We start from the raw sequence: 23,016 nt of genomic DNA, 5'->3' as shown, positions 1-23,016 counted from the left end.
TGTTTGTCTTTTTCTTTTAAACTGGAAGATTTTTGTCTTTTATGATTCTGTCCTGAAGTTGCTCTCAGAGAACTTACCACTGCCGCATTTCCATAGCACAGAAGGCCGTCTCCTTCATAGCCCTCTTGGCAAACACAACTCCAGATGCCGGAGGAAGTAAGCTGACAGGTTGCCTGATACAAAGGAGATGAGAGAAATGATCTGCTTTCCTAAGTAAAGCATTAGATCTGAGATGTACCTGTGAATACTTGGGCTCTGTCTACAGTGAAATTCAGGGCTGAAAGATTGCTGGAAATAACCCACAGGCCCTCAGCCCTTCCTGCAGGTTTGGTGTAGCTCTTATGGAATCACAATTAGATTCTTTTCATCCTGTCAAGATTTAGTAAGCAGAAATCAGGACACACAGTTAATGTGAATTTCAGATAACAAAGAGGCTTTTGTGTATGTATGTCCCATATGCTATTTGGGGGCATGCTTGTGCTGGAAAAGAATTCACTGTGTATCTGAAATTCAAATTTAACTAGGTATCCTGCACTTTATCTGGCAACCCTATGCTCATTCTTCCACACCTTGGGATAAAGTGGAAGTTCCAATAACCTCTCATGTTTGGAATATCAGGGCTTAGTCAGCCTTAAATTAAGACTGTTGGAGTCTCTTCAGCTTTGTGAAGTGCTCTTATGACTCTTGGGTAACAGATACTTTAGGGACATCTCCTCCCATTTTTTCTTCTTTGAAAATCACCCACCTCCCCACATATACTAGGGCTGGATCTGGTAGCCCTGCTCATGTCATCCTACTCCCTGGCAAGCACTGACTGCCTCATGTGTGGACATCTGGGCCCAGCTGCGCTGGAACCTTTCTGGTCCAGACCCTGGTCAGATCCTCTTTCTTATGAGTAAGAATTAGGACATGGATGCTGTTGAGTTAGTGGGCATCATTGGTAGATGTCCCTCTAAGAATGGGGAGTCAGATATTCCAAGATGCAAACAACTGCACTTAAATTTGAGAGAACGAGACAGAGACAGACGCAGTAAGTAAAAGCACAGGGAATAGCAAAATGAGAAACTGGATGGTCTCAGAGGATTGATGGAAAAAGCTGCCTAGATCCTGATTCTAAGCCCTTGGGAAGTTTTGTAATTCCTGCCTATGGAACTACCCTGGGGGCATATGTCCAACAAATCCCTCTTTTGCTTAAGTTGAGTTTTGTGGATTCTGTTATTTGCAACCAAAAGCATTGTGACTAAGTGTTTTCATCGGTTCTGATGCTGGGTGCTTAGTGATGTTCTCTTAAAAACACGACCATGACCAGCTCTAACATCTGGGCCTGCTTTTCCCTAATTTAGATACAAGGCTCAGCCTATCCTTGAATGGGCATTTTCTCCAGTAATTTGGGTTAAACTCTGTTATGACATTCAAAATGGGAATCTAGTTACCCTTTCAACTATTCTGTTTTTTTTAGAATTGCCAGATTTAGCAAATAAAAATACCAAGAATGAATTTTAGATAAGTCATGAATAATTTTTTGTTTAGATCTATCTTATATAATATTTGGGTCATGCTTGTCCTGAAGGATTGTCATTTATTTGAAATTCAGATTTAGCTGGGAATCTTTTCTGGCAATTGCGTGTTGATTCTTCCATGCTTTGGAATGGAGAGGAATTTGCAATAATTACTTACATTCTGCTTAGGGACTCCCTTTGGGAGTAAGAGAGATTTTGTTCATTACTGGGCCCAGGTTAAAAAGAACCCAAACTTCTTTCTTTCTCAAGTAATTGTTTTAAAGTACTAATGAGAAAAATCAAGTAACTCACCAGTGGGTGACATTTCTCAGTTTGTTCTAAGCATGATGTTATTGGGTCGCAGTCAATCCCATTGCCTCGAAATCCTTTCTTGCACTCACACTGGTTCTGTAATTCCAAGAGCAAAGTGAAAGAGGTTGTTGAAAACAACAGACTTTCACACCCTGCCCTCTCACAACACCAAGAAACGAACTATGGAAACCATGGCTGTTTGGCCCTTTTAGAGAACACCAGTAATGTCTTTCTTACACTTCTGACTCCAGAGATATTGGTCTTTGCATTCTATGTTACATTTCCCAGTCTAAAGCTCCTTGTTACTTTCCTTTTTAAAAAATCTTTTAAAATGTTTTAAAACTTTTAATTTTGTATTGCAGTAGAGCTGATTAACAATGTGATAGTTTCAGGTGGACAACAAAGGGACTCAGCCGTAGGGACACATGTATCCATTCTCCCCCAAACTCCCTTCCCATCCAGGCTGCCGTGTAACATTGAGCAGTGCTCCCTGTGCTATACAGTAGGTTCTAGCTGGCTGTTACTTCCTTTTTGAATTCCTTGCCCTAGAGGGACCATATGGAGATTTGTCTCAGAGAGACCCTAAAGAACATTCCACTGAAAAAATTGGCCCCTTCACCTAAGAGGGAAAGATGAAGTAAGTTATGAGGCATCCACTTGGTGGAAATCCATGCACAAGACCACTGCTAGCCTATAAGGCACACTGTGTAATTTTGAACAGTCATCCCCTCTGAGCAGGCAGATCTGAGTAAGGAAGGTACCATCTCTACATGCACAACACACGGCAAGTGACTCAGCAGGTAGTTTCATCATGCAAAAAAAAATGTCCCCCTTCTTCTGGGGAGGTTTGGGTCCACACCAGGGTCCACACCTTGGTGAGCAGGGTGCAGGCTGGGTTTCAGCCCCGGCTTGCCCCATAGGCTGGATACTTTGTGTAGCATACCAACTACAAGGAAGCAGCGGCCCCAATCATGCAGTTATTAACTATGATAGTGATGGGTTGTATAACAAAATGGGGAGATGTCTGTGCTAAGTACAGAACAGGAACCAAACAAAAATGTAATGGATTGCAACAATGGAGAGGAAAATAAAACCCTCTGCATTAAAAAGACCAGAAGGAAAAAATATACCGGCACACAAATGGTGACTGCGGGTACACTGTGAATGGTGTTAATTTTTCTCTTCACTTTTATTTTCCCAAATGTCTTCCAACATTATATTGAAGTTAAAAAACTTAATTTAAAAAGAAGCAATCATTTCAACAAACAGAGGTACTTAGTACTTAGGTACCAGCAATGAACCTTGAGGCTGCTTTCACTGAAGAGAGGAAGACAAAGCATACCAAGTAAGCAAGAAGAATCCGACCTTTAACAAACACTGGGAAACAAGAGATGCTGTAGGTTTTATGGATGAAGTGGCACATGAGATGCTTCTGTGATGAAGACCACAGCTGTTCAGAGGAGGGGGAATGAGCTGGGAAGATTCTTCTGGGAAGTGTGGTGTGGACGGACCTTAAGAAAGGGTGGGAGGGTGGAGAGCCCATGTACACTGAGGTCACATGTTAGAGAAAAAAGAACGGAGGGACTGGTCTAGAGAGTGGTTACATTTAGAGGTGATATAAGACGACCCACCAAGTTGTGGGAAGAAATGAACAGAACCTTTATTTATGAATTTCCATCTTTAAGGGTTTAAGTATTATTTGCTGTGTATGCTTTATAAGGTAAATTGGGTATCTTATATGTAAATATATGCTCATCTATACAACTTTACAAGTTAGGGCAAGACCTTATCAACAAGAGTGTTTAATCTTCTTGGGGTAGCACCTTCCTGCACCCCCAAGACTAATATGTTGACCCCTAGATGGTCTGTCTTTTAAAATAAACATTCATGGTAATTAGGACTTTTGCCTATTTGGAATATCTACAAGATTTCAAGGCAACTAGTAACATTACTGAGGGCAATCCTAGATATGGCCTATTTTATTTCTTAGGTTACACCATAAAAAGTCCTTTCTCTTCTTCCATCACCCCCATTAGAAGTTTTTCATATTTGTTTGCAGAAAGGATGATAGAGCAGAAGGGAACAGATACTATTACAGGTTGAATTGTGTCCCTCCCCAGCCCTCCTCACTCTTATGTAGAAGTTCTGACTCCCAGCAACTCAGAATGTAACCTTATTGGAAAAAGGATTGTTAATATGAATTAGTTAAGATGAGGTCACACTGGAGCAAGGTGGGTCCTCAATCCAGCATGATTGGTGTCATTACAGAAAGGGGAGATTTGCACATAGGCAGGCACAGAGGGAGAAGGTCATGTGAACATGAAGGCAGAGATCAGGCCTGTGTAAGCCAAGAACACCAAGAGGCAGGGAATGGATTCATCATTACAGCCCTTAAAGGGAACCACACCTGCTGACACCATGATCTTGGACCTCGAGCCTCCCATACTGTGAGACAATACAATGTTGTTGCTCTATGACAGCCAGTTAGTGATATTTTGTGACAGCAGTCTTAGCAAACTAATACTGATACCAAGAAATTGTTTTTCTTCCACGAGTACAATGTGGCAACTCTGGTGAATCCAAAACAAATGGAATTGTTAGTCAAATGCTTGGCAAGAGATAAGAATGCAGTGAGTTCTTTTATGATTAGGACTTCATGGCTACAATCATGATACAATTGTCATCACCTCCCTTGGAGTGAAATTAACTCCTAAGAAGTAGCTCATTCTGCCTCAGTGTCCCTTAAATGAAGTTAAGTGAAAGTGATCAACAAACTGTAGAGTGTTATAGAGAAATACAGAGTGCCAAGGGTGGTGACCAAGGGGAAAGTTCCAGAGTCAGACTTTCTGGGTGTGAATTTCACACCACAGTTTGGTTTTTGTGTAACATGAGCAAAGTATGTAACTTCTCCATGCCTCAGTCTCCTTTTTAATGTAATAGTACGTGAATGGTTCAGTTCAGTTCAGTTCAGTCGCTCAGTCGTGTCCGACTCTTTGCGACCCCATGAATCGTAGCACGCCAGGCCTCCCTGTCCATCACCAATTTCCGGAGTGCACTCAGACTCACGGCCATTGAGTCAGTGATGCCATCCAGCCATCTCATCTTCTGTCGTCCCCTTCTCCTCCTGCCCCCCAATCCCTCCCAGCATCAGAATCTTTTCCAATGAGTCAACTCTTCGCATGAGGTGGCCAAAGTACTGGAGTTTCAGCCTCAGCATCAGTCCTTCCAAAGAAATCCCAGGGCTGATCTCCTTCAAAATGGACTGGGTGGATCTCCTTGCAGTCCAAGGGACTCTCAAGAGTCTTCTCCAACACCACAGTTCAAAAGCATCAATTCTTCGGTGCTCAGCCTTCTTCACAGTCCAACTCTCACATCCATACATGACCACTGCAAAAACCATAGCCTTGACTAGACGGACCTTAGTTGGCAAAGTAATGTCTCTGCTTTTGAATATCTAGGTTGCAGTTTAGGTTGGTCATAACTTTTCTTCCAAGGAGTAAGCGTCTTTTGATTTCATGGCTGCAGTCACCATCTGCAGTGATTTTGGAGCCCCCCAAAAATAAAGTCTGACACTGTTTCCACTGTTTCCCCATCTCTTTCCCATGAAGTGATGGGACCAGATGCCATGATCTTCGTTTTCTGAATGTTGGGCTTTAAGCCAACTTTTTCACTCTCCTCTTTCACTTTCATCAAGAGGCTTTTTAGTTCCTCTTCACTTTCTGCCATAAGGGTGGTGTCATTTGCATATCTGAGGTTATTGATATTTCCCCCGCAATCTTGATTCCAGCTTGTGCTTCTTCCAACCCAGCGTTTCTCATGATGTACACTGCATAGAAATTAAATAAGCAGGGTAACAATATAGAGCCTTGATGTACTCCTTTTCCTATTTGGAATCAGTCTGTTGTTCCATGTCTAACTGTTGCTTTCTGGCCTGCATACAGATTTCTCAAAAGGCAGGTAAGGTGGTCTGGTATTCCTATCTCTTTCAAAATTTTCCACAATTTATTGTGATCCACACAGTCAAAGGCCTTGGCATAGTCAATAAAGCAGAAATAGATGTTTTTCTGGAACTCTCTTGCTTTTTCCATGATGCAGTGGATGTTGGCAATTTGATCTCTAGTTCCTCTGCCTTTTCTAAATCCAGCTTGAACATCTGGAATTTCACGGTTCACGTATTGCTGAAGCCTGGCTTGGAGAATTTTGAGCATTACTTTACTAGCGTGTGAGATGAGTGCAGTTGTGCGGTAGTTTGAGCATTCTTTGGCATTGCCTTTCTTTGGGATTGGAATGAAAACGGACCTTTTCCAGTCCTGTGGCCACTGATGAGTTTTCCAAACTTGCTGGCATATTGAGTACAGCACTTTCACAGCATCATCTTTCAGGATTTGAAACAGCTCAACTGGAATTCCATCACCTCAACTATCTTTGTTCATAGTGATGCTTTCTAAGGCCCACTTGACTTCACATTACAGGATGTCTAGCTTTAGATGAGTGATATCACCATCATGATTATCTGTGTCATGAAGATCTTTTTTGTACAGTTCTTCTGTGTATTCTTGCCACCTCTTCTTAATATCTTCTGCTTCTGTTAGGTCCATACCATTTCTGTCCTTTATCGAGCCCATCTTTGCATGAAATGTTCCCTTGGTATCTCTAATTTTCTTGAAGAGATCTCTAGTCTTTCCCATTCTGTTGTTTTCTTCTATTTCTTTGCATTGATCGATGAAGAAGGGTTTCTTATCTCTTCTTGCTATTCTTTGGAACTTTGCATTCAGATGCTTATATTTTTCCTTTTCTCCTTTGCTTTTCACTTCTCTTCTTATCACAGCTATTTGTAAGGCCTCCCCAGACAGCCATTTTGCTTTTTTGTATTTCTTTTCCATGGGGATGGTCTTGATCCCCGTCTCCTGTACAATGTCACAAACTTCATTCTACAGTTCATCAGGCACTCTATCTATCAGATCTAGACCCTTAAATCTACTTCCCACTTCCACTGTATAATCATAAGGGATTTGATTTAGGTCATACCTGAATGGTCTAGTGGTTTTCCCTACTTTCTTCAATTTGAGTCTGAATTTGGCAATAAGGAGTTCATGATCTGAGCCACAGTCAGCTCCTGGTCCTGTTTTTGTTTACTGTATAGAGCATCTCCATCTTTGGCTGCATAGAATATAATCAATCTGATTTCGGTGTTGACCATCTGGTGATGTCCATGTGTAGAGTCTTCTCTTGCGTTGTTGGAAGAGGGTGTTTGCTATGACCAGTGCATTTTCTTGGCAAAACTCTCTTAGTCTTTGCCCTGCTTCATTCCGCATTCCAAGGCCAAATTTGCCTCTTACTAAGGTGTTTCTTGACTTCCTACGTTTGCATTCCAGTCCTCTATAATGAAAAGGACATCTTTTTTGGGTGTTAGTTCTAAAAGATCTTGTAGGTCTTCATAGAACCATTCAAGTTCAGCTTCTTCAGCGTTACTTGTTGGGTTATCGTGATATTGAATGGTTTGCCTTGGAGACGAACAGAGATCATTCTGTCGTTTTTGAGATTGCATCCAAGTACTGCATTTCAGACTCTTTTGTTGACCATGATGGCTACTCCATTTCTTATGAGGGATTCCTGCCCATAGTAGTAGATATAATGGTCATCTGAGTTAAATTCACCCATTCCAGTCCATTTTAGTTCGCTGATTTCTAGAATGTCGACGTTCACTCTTGCCATCTCTTGTTTGACCACTTCCAATTTGCCTTGATTCATGGACCTGACATTCCAGGTTCCTATGCAATATTGCTCTTTAAAGCAAGTGGGATTACATCACATGAAAAAGCTTCTGTATAGCAAAGGAAAGCAACAATAAAATGAAAAGGAAACTTATGGGATGGGAGAAAATAGTTACAAATCACAATCTGTTATGATTTTAAAAAATGGGTAAACGATCTGAACGGACATTTTACCAAAGATGACATATAGATAACCAATAAGTACATGAAAAGATGCTCGACATCACTGATAATCAGAGAAATGCAAATTGAAATCACAACGAGGTATCTCATCTCATATCTGTAAGAAAGGCTATCATCAAAAAGACAAGAAATAATAAAGTGTTGGCGAGGATGTGAAGAAAAGGAATCCTTGTGCATTATTGGTATGAATACAAATTGGTGCAGTCACTTTGGAAAATAGTATGGAGTTTCCTCAAAAAAGTTAAAAACAGAACTACCATATGTTCCAGCAATTCCACTTCTGGATATTTGTCTGAAAAATATGAAAACACTATCTTGATAGGATATATGCACCCCCATGTTCATTGCAGCATTATTTGCAATAGCCAAGACATGGAAGCAACCAAACTGACCATCCGCAGATGAATGGATAAACAATATGTAGGGTGTGTATACATTAGAGTACTATTCTGCCAAAGAAAGAGTGAAATCTTCCATTTGTAACATCATGGATGGACCTTGAGGACATTATGCTAAGTGAAACAGGTGAGAAAAAGACAAACAACATATGATCTCACGTATATGTGAAATCTAAAAAACAAACAAACAAAACCAAGCTCATAGATATGGAGAACAGATTGGTGGCTGCCAGAGGTGGGGTGTGGGTGAATGGGGTCAAAAGGTAAAAGAAAATATACTACCTAGTCACAGGTTTGTTGTGACAATTAACTCCTTCCCACTGTTAACAAATGATTAAAGAGTTGCAGTAAGTTCTAGCCAGAGTACTTCTGTGTTTAGAGAAAAAAAGAAAACCCACTGCAAGAATCATGTTTCCTCTTTGCCCTCCACCTCATCACGCCTACCTGCCCGGGGCCTACATACAAGCAGGTTGCATTGTGGTGGCAGCCTCCAGCACTGGGCAGCAAGCAGGGGTTGATCTCCGAGCAATCTCTTCCATCCCCGGTCCATCCCTGACGGCATACGCAGGTGTGGGTGCCCCTGCCAGTTCTGATGCATTCTGCCTACAAGAGGAAAAGCAGCAACAAAGCCTCTGAAACGCCAGGCCAGACACATGATTGTAAGTGCAAAAGAAGGATTTCCAGAGGTCCCCTGAAGAGGTATATATTTTCATGGAGTACAAAGGAAATGATTAAAATACACACTTGCATTGAGATCGATGGAAAAGCTAAGATGATTTAAAGAACAAACTGGCTTGTTGTTGACCAGCTAATGGCCAGCGTTGCTAACATCACTGCCACTTATTGAGTCAGGGACGGTTCTGAATGTTTGGCAGGTGTAAGCCTGCATCTTGAGAAAGGTACTGTGATTATCTCTAACTACAGATAAGGGAACTGAGGCTCAGAGGAGCTAAGTGACTTGCCCAAGGTCACACAGCCACGAAGAGGCATAAACCCAGGTACAGAGGATGTTTTAACCCAAGCTCCTGTCTGTATGAGTTCCAGGCCTTTCAGGGTGACACCAGGAGGTTGAAGGACAGAGTGAGAAGAGCAAGGAGAGCTGTGCAGGTGAGGCTGAGTGGGTGGGGCTTGTCCAAAGGCAGTCTGGAGAGTCGGGCAAGGCACTTGCATCTGTTTTCACCATCAGAGCCAGGGGAAGTTCCTGAAGGGGTTTCAGCATGTGGGGGAAACAGGATCTGATCCACTCTGGCTGTGGCTATAGAGAAGCAGCAGGGACAGCAGTTATTAAACTGTAGGGAAGAGTCCTGGACCCCCAGCACGAGTGGATTTCAGAACCGGGGGGTCACAGAAAGCACCTGGCACCATCTGTAAAATGCAGGGTTCAAGCAAACATGCCTCATGCCATGAAGTCATTCAACACTGCCTTCCTTCAGAATTTCCTAAATTACCCGGAAGCCTGGATATAAAGAGCAACACTCACATAGCGGCTGCAGCCCCCCGGGGTTGATCCTGAACAAGGGTCCATCTCCACACAGAAGCTTCCATCTCCTTCGTATCCTGGTTTGCAAACACAGCTGCAAAGAAGAGTGAGCACACAGTCAGCCCCAGAAATGTAAGTACCAACTATCCCCACCCCGCTCCCAAAAGTCCAGCTAGCTAGCGGTGGCCGGGTTCATGGCTGAGCGCCCTGACGCTTTGCCCTTATGAGGGGAGCAAACGGCACAGTGGTCAGGGCCACTCCTGTCTCTGTAGTCAGACACACCTGGCTGGGAATCCAGGCCCCACCTTTTAGCGGTTGTGGGACCCTGGGTGAGTCCTTTAACCTTTGGGAACCTGTTTCCTTATCTGGAAAATGGGTTTAACGTCTTTATAAAGCTATGTGTGAAAGTGAAAATGTTAGTTGCTCCAGAGTGTCCAACTCTTTGCAACCCTATGCACCACAGCCTGCCAGGCTCCTCTGTCCATGGGATTCTCCAGGCAAGAATACTGGAATGGGTGGCCATTCTCTTCTCCAGGGGATCTTTCCAACCAGAGATCGAACCCAGGTCTCCCGAACTGCAGGCAGATCCTTTACTGTCTGAGCCACAGGGAAGTCCATATAACCCCTTAGGAAGATGCATTTCTATTGTACCACCATGGAAGAGCAGTGCCAGTCTCTCCCCTATGCCGCCTGCAGACTGGTGGGGGAGGTTGGCCATAAACAGGGATGGATGCACTTAAATAGGTAACTCCAAATTAAGAAAAGTGAAAGTCGCTCAGTGTCTGATTCTGTGACCTGACGGACTATACAGTCCATGGAATTCCCCAGGCCAGAATACTGGAGTGGGTAGCCTTTTCCTTCTCCAGGGGATCTTCCCAACTCAGGGATTGAACCCAGGTCTCCTGCATTGCCGGCAGATTCTTTACCAGCTGAGCCACAAGGGAAGCCCAAATTAAGAAAAGTGCTGCAAAAATAAGGCCAAGAATTCCTCAGGTCTGCATTTTCCAGGAAATTTTTTGTGTAGATGCTGCTTTTGAACCATATATTCCCAGAGAGGAAAATTTTCTCTGACTCCCTCGCCCCCCACACCAGCCCATTGTATACGTTAGACAACATTGAGACATCAACTGGTGATCCAAAGACCCAGTTTTCCTGTAAGATGTCTTTAATATGGGAGTTGTTATTAATGATCTTAGGAAGTAAAAGAGATTTTAAAGGGTTGGAAAGCTGGTGGGTTAATCTTCATTTCTTTCACAGGAGTGATGGTAATCATTGCAGTTTCCATGACTGAAGACCTATGATGTACTAGCCCTGGTGCTGGGTGCTTTGACACTCAGTTGTTCTGACCTCCACAACTGCCCTGCCAGGTATACAACATCACCCTTATTGTATTGATGAGGAAAGTGAGGCTCAGAGAGGTTAAGTAACTGCCCAAAGTCACACAGCTGGTTAAGTTTCAAAAATAGGAAGTGCTACAATTTGAACCTAGCTCAGTCTGAGGTTTTCTCCACTAAAGCCGTGCTGGCAGCTGGAGGGAACAGGCCTTGGTTCATAGAGAGGTTAGATATGGGTTGGGTCTGTCTGCAGGTAACAGGGTGGCATGCCTGCCCTGGCCCACCTTGCCGTCCCATCACTGTATTCACAGGCGGCATGGATGTGACAGAATTGCACGTAGGGCCCACAGACTGAGGTCTGCTTGTGGCAGAATCTCCCCGCAGAGCCGTTCCTGCAGGTCCCAGGAAGGCAGGCGCCGTCGCTGTCAATCCTGTTATCACACGTTCCGAAAATGCACGGACATGCTGAAGGAGAAGGAAAAGGGCCATTCAGGGCTTGGGGCCAAGCTTAGCAATGGGCACATGGGTCACAGAGGAAGTCCCCCATCCTCAACCCCCGTCTCCTCACTCCTGTCAGGACAGACCTGGTGGCTGAGCATGGGAAGGCTCTGGGAGCATCTTTGTCCCTGTGCCAAGACAGCTTTCAGAGAGAAGAGCTCGAGCTCTGTACTGCTGTGTATGTCTGTGTGTGCGGTGCAGTGGGAGGGTGGGTGGTGATGAACAAAAGCGGCCAAGGAGCTCAATTTTCGCCTAATTCCTGTTGGAGAGTTTAGTCTGACATTTTCTGCCTTCTCCTGAAGAGGTTCTGGAATAAACAGGAATGATTTCTCCTGCCAGCACAGCCTTTGATGTGCGGCTTATATATGTGTTCTTCACTCTCTATCATAGCAGACCGATGCTCACTGATGGCCAGTATTTGCACATTGACCTTGTTCTAGGCATTGGGCCAGCCTTTAACCTGTACCCTCTCAATTACGGTGTTTCCCCTGGTGGCTCAGGCAGTAAAAGAATCTGCCTGCAATGCAGGACCTGGGTTTGATCCCTGGGTCAGGAAGATCTCCTGGAGAAGGAAATGGCAACCTACTCCAGTATTCTTGCCTGGGAAATCCCATGGACAGAGAAGCATGGCAGGCTACAGTTCACGAGGTCACAAAGAGTTAGACATGACTTAGTGACCAAACCACTCTCATTCATAGTCACTAGCTTCAAGAGATAGTTACCATTCCCATGTTCAAGATGAGGAAACAGGCCAGAGAGGTGATTGTATAATTTGCCTAACTTGCTGGTAAGTTCCCATACAGGGACTCGAACTCAGACCTTCAGATTCCATTTCAGTTAGTGACCATGAGTCACTAACAGTAGATCAGTAAATCGGCTGGCATTTCCACCTGTCTGTTATCATCTTAAACTTTAGCTGCTAACTTTGCTTTTGATTACAAATATTTAAAAATTGCTGCAATGTGAGCCAGCTTATCAGAGTCAGGCTCACACTCTAGAGATTCTCAAAGGCAGGTGGCAAGGATTAGGGGGTTTGAATATGATCAGAAATGAAGGAATCTGTGGTTTTGCCCCAGAAGGGACTGTGGGGAGAGGAATTAGTATGGGGGCTTGGAGCCAGCATCCAGGAAAAAGAAACATAGTGAGTAGGTGCTGGAAGAGATTTAAAACAAAAAAGACTTTCCATAAACTTTTATGAAAGTCAGGGCTTAGTTAACAAGGAACAAGACCCCAGAAAGAAGAGGAAGCTCCCCAGTGTGAGATGGTGGGCAGTCACAAACCCGGACACGAGGCTTTGGAGCAGGAAGCCTACCAGTCCTTTCCCAGCCTTAGCATCCTGCCTGCTAGCCTCATAAAAATGCCTCTATCAACAGGCTTTGGAATAAGCTCCTATTTTCTTCCCTCAGAAACCTTATGTGGCAAAAAGAGCATTGGACTAGGATCAGCAGCCCTGACTCTGCTGGGCTCTGGTGTCCCATCCCTCTTGAGAGGTAGTTGTGAAAATCAGATATGGTAAGAGAGGAGAGGGGTTGTGTGTTTTGTAACATATGAGTGGAGTTAGCAGTGTTAGTAGTAAGAATGGCTTCATTTACTGATTATTTGCTAGGTACGTGCTCTGGGCTAAAGTCCTCAATTATGATCCAACTTAATCAGCTACCTAGGAAGTGGGTACAGTATTGTCTTCATTTTATAAATGGGGAAACTGAGCTTCAATGAGAGACTTTTTCTAAGGCCTCAGATTTTTTTTTTTTTTTTTTTTTTTGCTGTGCCACATGGCTGGTGGGAACTTAATTCTCTGACTAGGGACAGAACCTATGCCCTCAGCAGTGAAACCACGGAGTCCTAACCACTGGACTACCAGGGGACTCCCTCTAAGGTCATAGAGCCAGTAAGTTTCAAAATGGAGCTTTAATTTCATGTTGGTCTGACTCCACAGCAAGCTCTGATCTTTTTTTTTTTTTTCCCATCAAGTTCTGATCTCAGCTTGGCGGTGGTGGTTTAGTCACTAAGTTATGTCCGACTCTTCTGACCCCATGGACTATAGCCTGCCAGGCTTCTCTGTCCATGGGATTTTCCAGGCAAGATTACTGGAGTGGGTTGCCATTTCCTTCTCCAGGGGATCTTCCTGACCCAGGGATTGAACCCAGGTCTCCTGCATTGCAGGCAGGTTCTTTACCACTGAGCCACCAAGGAAGCCATTTTTTTCCCCCAGTGAGTTCTGATCTTAGCTTCGATACACAGAGGTATATATTTTTATTTATATACTTATATATTCACATTGTATTATTTTTAAGAACAATGTATTTTCTAAGATTATATAGCTGTACATTTTTCAATACCTAGTATTATGGAACTTTCTACATGTTCTATGAGTTTCCTGACATTTATGTCACTGAACTTAGCATAACAGCAACAGTGCCAACAATAATAGGTAAGAATAACAATAATAGATAATAATATTGGTAGTGCATTCTAGGTGCGAGGCATTGTTCCTGGGCAAGTGTTTTCCATTTATAACTTGTACTAGCCTTATGAGGTAGTTACCATTATGACTCTCATTTTATAGATGAGGAAACTGAGGCCTAACTAACCCAAGGCCACACATTTAGCAAAGGGAGGAGCTGATGGAAGACGACTACTTGAAAGGTGGGGGGGCTATGTGTTGATAAGAAGTCTGTGATCAGTTCAGGTACATGGGAAACCCCACATGGCTGGTTTTTAAAGGTGGTGTTGGGTCAGTGGTGCTGATATCCCAGGGGACTTGTTAAGAGCTGCAAATCCCCAGGGTACCACTCAGGCCTTCTATCTCAGAGCTCTATGAGAGGGCTCAGCAACCTGGCACATGCTAGCATTTGGAACCCAAGGGCTTAAGAAATGCCCTGTGACAGGGGCACCCACCACGCAAAGGGGCATCCAACACCAGGATTGCACCGCAGAGCCATGGGGACCCTGGCTAAGAAGCGGAAGGCAGCTCTGGAAACGACACTTACTTTTGTCACACTGAGGTCCGTATTTACTGGGGTCTGAACAGAACTGGCACCGGGAGCCTCGGAAGCCATCCTGGCAAACACACGTCCCGTTGCCATCAAGGCCGTCGGCGCACTGGGAACAAAGACAGGGCCCCTGGCCGTCAGGACAACACACCTCCCACCCCCTACCCCTGGCCAGGAGTCCCAGATGCTTTTGTTTCCTGACCTGCTTCTTTGACTCAGATTCTGCTCGAAATGACTCCCTGGGAACCCTTGTGGAAAGTGGAGCCGTGGATATCAGGTACAAAGCTAAGAGAATGACATATAGGAATCCCGAGCCAGGATTCAGAATTTTACAGGAAGTCATTTGATGGGGGGGCGGTCACAACTGGAACCGCTACACAATGCTTAAGGGTCGGACTGATAAACCTCCAACCTTCAGAATGAAGGCCATCCTTTCTCTACGGATTCTCACGTGCTCAGCTATGTGACTCCAAATGGCAGTGTTTGTCCCTTCAGTGTGAGCATTTTGCCTCCTAGCTCTCCAGCAGTTTCAAGGTTAGATTTGTATTGACTGATATGCATCACAATAGGGCTTTTGGCCCCAAACAGATCTCCCAGCTACAGAGGTTAATTTGTAGCAGCTTTGCCCTATTACCCTCGTCTGTGTGGTGTCCCCCTTGGTGGTCAGGCAGTTTTTTCTTCCTTGAAAGAGGCATATTTTTGACACGGATTTCTTATATGTGCAGATCCATAATTTCCCCAAACGAACCACAGCCACTTTTACCTTTGTTTGTTCAGCCCTGGCCTCCATGCTAGATGAGTCAAGTTTTGGCTCTTACACTTCATTAAGCCAGGTTTTGTAGGTGGGCTAAAAAAGCATTCCCTGAGCAGTTTCTTGTTTTCTTTTTTTTAAAGAATAACAAAATTTTGGTCCTAAAAAATCTTGGAACATCAATACAAGCCAACAATGCTACCTCCCACAGGAGGAAAGTGGGGTCCAGAAAGCCTTGCTGAGTTGTTCAAGGTCATGCCTTCAGCAGTAGGAAAGCAGGCCAGAAGGGACCTTGCCGGACACTCTGCCCCCTGCCACTTCCCCAGGAAAGATTCCTTCACCTGTAGACATCTTCTGTTCTTTTAACAACTGATCTGTTTCTTTTGTTCCCTGGCAACTGTGACTGGCATTGAATCATTTCTTGGTTTAATGGTTTTAAGAATTCTTTTTTTTTTTTTTACTTTACATAGGTCAGAAACATTACTTTGCCAGCAAAGGTCTGTCTAGTCAAAGCTATGGTGTTTCCAGTAGTCATGTATGGATGTGAGAGTTGGACCATAAAGAAAGCTGAATGCCAAAAAACTGATGTTTTTGGACTATAGTTTTGGAGAAGACTCTTGAGAGTCCCTCAGACTGCAAGGAGGTGAAACCCATTAATCCTAATGGAAATCAACCCTGAATATTTACTGGAAGGATTGATAGTGAAGCTATCAATACTTTGGCCACCTGATGCAAAGAGCCAACTCGTTAGAAAAGACCTGGACGCTGGGAAAGATTGAGGGCAGGAGGAGAAGGGGATGACAGAGGATGAGATGGTTGGATGGCATCACAGACTCAATGGGCATAACAGTGAAGGACAGGGAAGCCTGGCATGCTGCAGTCCATGGGGTTGAAAAGAGTTCCATGAGCAACTGAACAACAACACAGGTCAACCTCAGCCTTTGTGAAAAAGTAAGCCTCAGCCCTTATCACCTGCCCATTCCCGGAGCACGGATTCGAGAAGCCTCCTGGGCACTGGTTGCAGTCTGGCCCGTAGAAGCCTTTGCAGCATTTTGGAATCTGAAAAACAAAATGCATGTTGCCTTTTGGAATCCCAAGCAGAGTGCCAGTTCCTCAAAGGAAATTAATCTTATTCATTTTCATTCCTATTATAATCACAAACAGTATCAGCCCCCCTCCCTTCCCAGGAGAATGCCTTTTTCTTGGGTGGATGACAGCGTGGCTTGTGCTCAGCCATCTGTTCACTGTGAACCTCCTGTGGGCTGCCCCTGGCTGCCTGCCCGGCTCTGGCACCGTACGAGCAAGAGAGACACGGGCTTGTGCTCATGGAGCCTATGTTCCAGCTAGTCAGGGAAAACAAAAATAATACATTAAAAAACAAAAAAGAGGATTTCAGAGAGTGGTATGTGCTGGGAAAATGAAGTGCTGTTATCAAGTGGTGGCTGGGGACAGAGGTGTGGGGCCACTGGGGGCCACTGTGGATTGGGCGGTGACAGAGAAAGTGATGGCGGAATGGAGACTTGAGAGATGAGTCAGCCCCGAGAAAACCTGGAAAAGCATCCTGAGGGAGGAAGTAGCAAAGGCACACATGCTGAGGTGGGAATGAGGGTGAGAGACACGCCGGGGCACTGCTGAGTGTGCGCCAGGTAGGGGAGTGTCAGGGGTGGGGGCTCTGTGTTAAGAGCCATAGGAACCATGGGATGGATGCAAAGATGCAGGGAAGAGGCAACCTGGCCACCACAGGGAGACTCTGCTCCAAGCTTCCTTTGCAGGAAAGTGTGGCCAAGCTCCCACTGGCAACCTCTGATTCACAGACCCTGCCTGGGGCCTAAGAACTGCCCAGCCTGCTGGCTTCTGTATGGGCCTTGGTGGCCTGGATGAGGTCCCCAGCCGCACACACACGCCTCACCTTCACGGTGGCATTACAGTATCTGGCACATCCGTTCTTCAGGCTCCTGATTCGGCCAGGGTAGATACACTTGTGAACAAAGAGTGTCTGGAAGAAAGTCAAGGAGAAAAAGCACTGCAGTCTGCATTTTGAGGTCATCTGGGAATCACTTGGCTTCTCTATACACTAGACGATCTATCTCCTTCAGTTTACCATCGGTGCCAGGATAGAGCGCTAAAGCACACAGCTCACACGGCTCCAGCAGAACTCGGTCACCTGTTAGGCTCTGTTTCCTTGTTGGGAGAATACAGGCCAGGGTTTGCATGATGACCTGGGGCAAAGGTACCTTTCATCCCCTCTCGTGTCCTGGCAGACATTGCTGATCAATCAGGGAACATGTTCCTGTACATCGCGGGTGTGGTTTAGCCTTCCTTTCAATTAATAACCATCTCTAACCTCTTCTTGGACAAAGGGGCCTGGAGGGCTACTGTCCACAGGGTTGCAAAGAGTCAGACATGACTGATGTAGCTTAGCACATACACACAAAACCTCCTTGGATACAGAAATTCTGCAGCTATTAGAGATTTCCACCCTAGTTTGTATAAAGATCTACCAAACAAAACAGTGCAGTCTGTGGCATTATAGGGGCAGATTTCCTACCATTCTCTAACCTCTGATACCCACTCAGAATGTTTGAGAACCTCCTAGGGCCAGACACACTGCCCATAGGAGATCATCATTCTTTAACTCTGTATGGATATTTCTTATCCCTTTTTTTTTTAATAGATGAGGAAACTGAGGTCTGGACAGGTTAAATCTTCTTTCTAAGGAATACTGCTGGTAAGTGGCAGGTCAAGAGAATGGGTCTTACCACCTATTAACTTTAGGATCTCAGAGGCAAGTCATACTGCCTCCTGGGCCTCAAGCTGCCTAATCTGTGGAATGGGACAAAAGTGCTGATCTCAACTTTCATCCTGAGCATTTAATCCGTGGCTCAATTTTATGTTCGATAAAAACTAGTATCAAGGTACTCCTCATCTTAGGCTCTTACTCAAGAAGAGATCAATGAAAACTTCCACAGTCAGTAAAATCCTAAAATCTTAGATATTTGGAAGAATTCTGAAGTCATTGAGGAAGAATTACTCAACCCTCTTTGGCTGTCAGGATACCTAGCCAAGTACAGACCATAGGAGCCTGGGAGGGGCAGTTTGGGGCTCTCTGGGCTCTGACCCATGCATCTCCTTGTAGTCTAAGGGACTCTCAACAGTCTTCTCCAACACCACAGTTCAAAAGCATCAATTCTTTGGTGCTCAACTTTATAGTCTAACTCTCACATCCATCAATAACCTCAGATACACAGATGACACCACTCTTATGGCAGAAAGCAAAGAAGAACTAAAAAGACTTTTGATGAAAGTGAAAGAGAAGAGTGAAAAAGTTGGCTTAAAATTCAACATTCAGAAAACTAAGATCATGGCACCTGGTCCCATCACTACATGGCAAACAGATGGGGAAACAGTGGAAACAGTGACAGATTTTATTTTGGGGGGCTCCAAAATCACTGCAGATGGTGACTGCAGCCATGATATTAAAAGATGTTTGCTCCTTGGAAGAAAAGCTCTGACCAACCTAGACAGCATATTAAAAAGCAGAGACATTACCTTGCCGACAAAGGTTTGTCTAGCCAAAGCTATGGTTTTTCCAGTAGGCGTGTATGGATGTGAGAGTTGGACTATAAAGAAAGCTGAATGCTGAGGAATTGATGCTTTTGAACTGTGGTGCTGGAGAAGACTTGAGAGTCCCTTGGACTGCAAGGAGATCCAACCAGTCAATCCTAAAGGAAATCAGTCCTGAATATTCACTGGAAGGACTGATGCTGAAGCTGAAGCTCCAATACTTTGGCCACCTAATGTGAAGAAATGACTCATTGGAAAAGACCTTGATGCTGGGAAAGATTGAAGGAAGGAGGAGACAGAGGATGAGATGGCTGGATGGCATCACCGACTCAATGGACATGAGTTTGAGCAAGCTCCAGGAGTTGGTGATGGACAGGGAGGCTGGGCATGCTACAGTCCATGGGGTTGCGAAGAGTTGGACACAACTGAGTGACTGAACTGATGTACATGTTAAAAAAAATTGTGCTTTTCTCCTGTTAATTTATCTTATATCAACTTAATTTGCAGGCTCAGCCAAGGACCCCAAGAGGGTGGAGGTAAAGTTTTGTCTCTCTTAAACAAACACTAGGTTTTATTTAAGAGGAAAACTAGAGAGGGAATGTTTACTGAGTGGCTGTTTGATCCAGGCATTGCACTTGGGTTTTTATCTATTGTAAAACATCTATTTCTGCTTTATTGACTATGCCAAAGCCTTTGGCTGTGTGGATCACAATAAACTGTGGAAAATTCTGAAAGAGATGGGAATACCAGACCACCTGACCTGCCTCTTGAGAAACCTATATGCAGGTCAGGAAGCAACAGTTAGAACTGGACATGGAACAACAGACTGGTTCCAAATAGGAAAAGGAGTACGTCAAGGCTGCATATTGTCACCCTGCTTATTTAACTTCTATGCAGAGTACATCATGAGAAATGCTGGGCTGGAAGAAGCACAAGCTGGAATCAAGATTGCCGGGAGAAATATCAATTACCTCAGACATGCAGATGACACCACCCTTATGGCAGAAGGTGAAGAGGAACTAAAAAGCCTCTTGATGAAAGTGAAAGAGGAGAGTGAAAAAGTTGACTTAAAGCTCAACATTCAGAAAATGAAGATCATGGCACCTGGCCCCATCACATCATGGGAAATAGATGGGAAAACAGTGGAAACAGTGTCAGACTTTATTTTTGGGGGGCTCTCAAATCACTGCAGATGGTGGTTGCAGCCATGAAATTAAAAGACACTTACTCATTGGAAGGTAAGTTATGACCAACCTAGATAGCATATTCAAAAGCAGAGACATTACTTTGCCAACAAAGGTCCATCTAGTCAAGGCTATGGTTTCTCCAGTGGTCATGTATGGATGTGAGAGTTGGACTATGAAGAAAGCCGAGTGCCAAAGAATTGATGCTTTTGAACTGTGGTGTTGGAGAAGAGTCTTGAGAGTCCCTTGGACTATAAGGAGATCCAACCATCCCATTCTAAAGGAGATCAGTCCTGGGTGTTCTTTGGAAGGAATGATGCTAAAGCTGAAACTCCAATACTTTGGCCACCTCATGTGATGAGTTGACTCATTGGAAAAGACTCTGATGCTGGGAGGGATTGGGGGCAGGAGGAGAAGGGGACGACAGAGGATGAGATGGCTGGATGGCATCACTGACTCGATGGACGTGAGTTTGAGCGAACTCTGGGAGATGGTGATGGACAGGGAGGCCTGGCATGCTGCAATTCATGGGGTTGCAAAGAGTCAGACATGACTGAGCGACTGAACTGAACTGAACTGAATCCTGCTTCTGCTGCAGATGTTGCTATTACTACTATTACTATTTACAGATAAGAAAATTAGAGTAAAAATGTGAAGCAACTTACCTTGGATAAGTGAGCAAGATCTCAAACACAGATCTGTGAGCTATCTTTCTATCGTCCCCCCAGATAGAGCAGGCTAAGAGGCAACTTTTTATTATCCCTAGTTGGAATGATTATCTTTTAAGAGGTAAGGTGGGAAGGAGGAGAAATCACACCCGTGGGGTTGCTGGGGTGACGTGTGCTTCCCTGAAGCTGTCACACTCACTGTGGGCTCGGAGTCGGCAGGACATTTGCTCCAGTACACCATGGAACAGCTCACACAGGTGCCCTGGAAGGAAGGACAGGGGTCAGTGCAGGGGTCCCTATAAGAAGGAGCAGCAAGCCACTGCATCTGGCCTTATGTCTCCTTATGTCCCTTAGAAAGATGGTCCCACTAGCATTCCACTCTTGGCCCCTCTCCCTGCCCCTACTGCCTCCTCCCTAGAGAGAAGGAGTGATGTCAACGCTAGAGAGGTTTGGGAGAAGTAATTAGGTCTGCTCAGAGGAGCCCCTTCCTCATCCTCTTTCAGGTTCAGACCGTCTGCAGGCCTCAGGCTTCTGGTTAACCCTCAGTCATGTAGGGAGGCCCTTGCCCCCGATGGGACACTGCAGTTGCCCACCTGCTCCAAGAACGAAGCATTAGCATTGACTACACACTCAAGTCCCTCTGACTCTCTCTACCGGGTTCTTTGCTTCCGCAGGTCAACCTTGGGCTTCCTCACCAGTTTCCAATCGGTCTGGCTGAGCGGCCAGCAGGATATCGGTGCGTAGGAGGAGGACAGGGTCAAGGTATCTCTTTCTTGCTTCCTCTCTGCTCGAGTGCCATCCCTGCAGCTCCTGGTGGACACCTCTTCTTCCCTTTGCCCTGCTCCCAGTGGCTGCAGGTGATTCCCACTCCTACCCACCCTTGATTCTCTGTTGTATTGGTTTCCTGCCACTGCTTCTCCGTGGATGGCCCAGCATCACTTGCTTGTTTCCTCAGCCCTGCCCACCCCTCTGTCTGCTGCTGCTACTGCTGCTAAGTCGCTTCAGTCATGTCCGACTCTGTGCGACCCCAGAGATGGCAGCCCACCAGGCTTCCCCGTCCCTGGGATTCTCCAGGCAAGAACACTGGCGTGGGTTGCCATTTCTTTCACCAATGCAGGAAAGTGAAAAATGCTCTGTCACAGGTGCTTAATTAAAGTCTCTTCATTTGAACCGTTGGGATAAATTCTGTATCCAGCAGGGATCCTGACTGCTATGCTGCTGCTGCTGCTGCTAAGTCGCTTCAGTCATGTCCGACTCTGTGCGACCCCATAGATGGCAGCCCACCAGACTCCCCCGTCCCTGGGATTCTCCAGGCAAGAACACTGGAGTGGATTGCCATTTCCTTCTCCAATGCATGAAAGTGATAAGTGAAAGTGAAGTCGCTCAGTCGTATCCAACTCTTAGCGACCCCATGGACTGCAGCCTACCAGGCTCCTCCATCCATGGGATTTTCCAGGCAAGAGTACTAGAGTGGGGTGCCATTGCCTTCTCTGCCTAACTGCTATAGAGAGTTATTAATTAAACCTCTAAATCTAAGTATACCTGCCCAAAGGCATCTATGGGTTCTGAAGGATTTCTAGAAGGGACTAGCTATTCCTACTGTTTATTAGCCCTCAATACTTCTCAGAGAATTCACTGCTACTTTTAATAGATCTGATCAGAACAACCCTAAACCAGAGCACATTGGTTTGATTTAAATTCAGATAAAACGGTAAAAGAAGACTTCATTCTAAGGTAGCTATGGGGAAGCTCTTCTTATTTAACTAAAATTCTTTGGGTGGCTCAAGCCCACATCTTGATTCTTTTCTGGGGGAAAATGGAGAATAAGCTCTTGAACAATCTGCAGGAAAGTCTTGATAGGAGTCAACAGTTAGACTTGTTTAGAGCTCTCCCACCCTGAGCAGCTGTTGTTCAAGTTCAGGGAAGGAAGTCTGTGGAGGACAAGGGCAGCTGTGACTCCCCGCCTTGTTGTGGGGTGGCTCTGGTCCAGGTTGTTCAAAAGCTTGTTGAAATTTAGTTGTTCTGATTTAAACCAGCTGAGCCAAAAAGTTGCAATGGAAATAGGAAACCCTGATTTTGGACTTTGGGCTTCCAAAACTGTTGAGAGAATAAATTTTTGTTACTTTGAGTCACTTGTTTTGTGGTAACTTGTTATGGCAGCTTTAGAAAATGAATATGCCAGGGTAGCAATGGTCAGTGTGAAAATTCCCCCAGGAACTTTGGTTTGTATTCAGTGAAATAGGACCTCAGGGCCCCCTGCCTCTTCGTGAAGACGGAAACGTCTTTACAACAAGGCTCCCGTGTGAGACTCTCCCCGTCAGTTCCCTCAGAATCATGAGGACGGAGCGGTCAGCTCTGTGAGGGCTTTTTAGGGTCCC

General features: G+C 45.0%; 1 protein-coding gene across 2 annotated transcripts in view; it reads right to left on the bottom strand.

Annotated features, from left to right (window-relative positions):
- Positions 1–23,016, bottom strand: part of STAB2 (stabilin 2) — a 174,570-nt gene that overhangs the window by 87,471 nt on the left and 64,083 nt on the right. For both annotated transcript variants that reach the window (XM_069581064.1, XM_069581065.1), the window contains 9 exons: positions 20,838–20,900; positions 17,132–17,218; positions 16,195–16,281; positions 14,469–14,580; positions 11,265–11,445; positions 9,647–9,740; positions 8,611–8,769; positions 1,812–1,907; positions 78–173 (listed from right to left, as the gene is read on the bottom strand). In XM_069581064.1, coding sequence (XP_069437165.1) covers positions 78–173; positions 1,812–1,907; positions 8,611–8,769; positions 9,647–9,740; positions 11,265–11,445; positions 14,469–14,580; positions 16,195–16,281; positions 17,132–17,218; positions 20,838–20,900 — 975 coding nt within the window. The remainder of the gene's footprint in view (positions 1–77; positions 174–1,811; positions 1,908–8,610; positions 8,770–9,646; positions 9,741–11,264; positions 11,446–14,468; positions 14,581–16,194; positions 16,282–17,131; positions 17,219–20,837; positions 20,901–23,016) is intronic.

Source organism: Ovis canadensis, chromosome 3 (assembly GCF_042477335.2).
Source record: "Ovis canadensis isolate MfBH-ARS-UI-01 breed Bighorn chromosome 3, ARS-UI_OviCan_v2, whole genome shotgun sequence".
Lineage (NCBI taxonomy): Eukaryota > Metazoa > Chordata > Mammalia > Artiodactyla > Bovidae > Ovis > Ovis canadensis.
The sequence above is the reverse complement of the archived record's forward strand: the minus strand, read 5'-3'. Positions and strand labels throughout refer to the sequence as shown.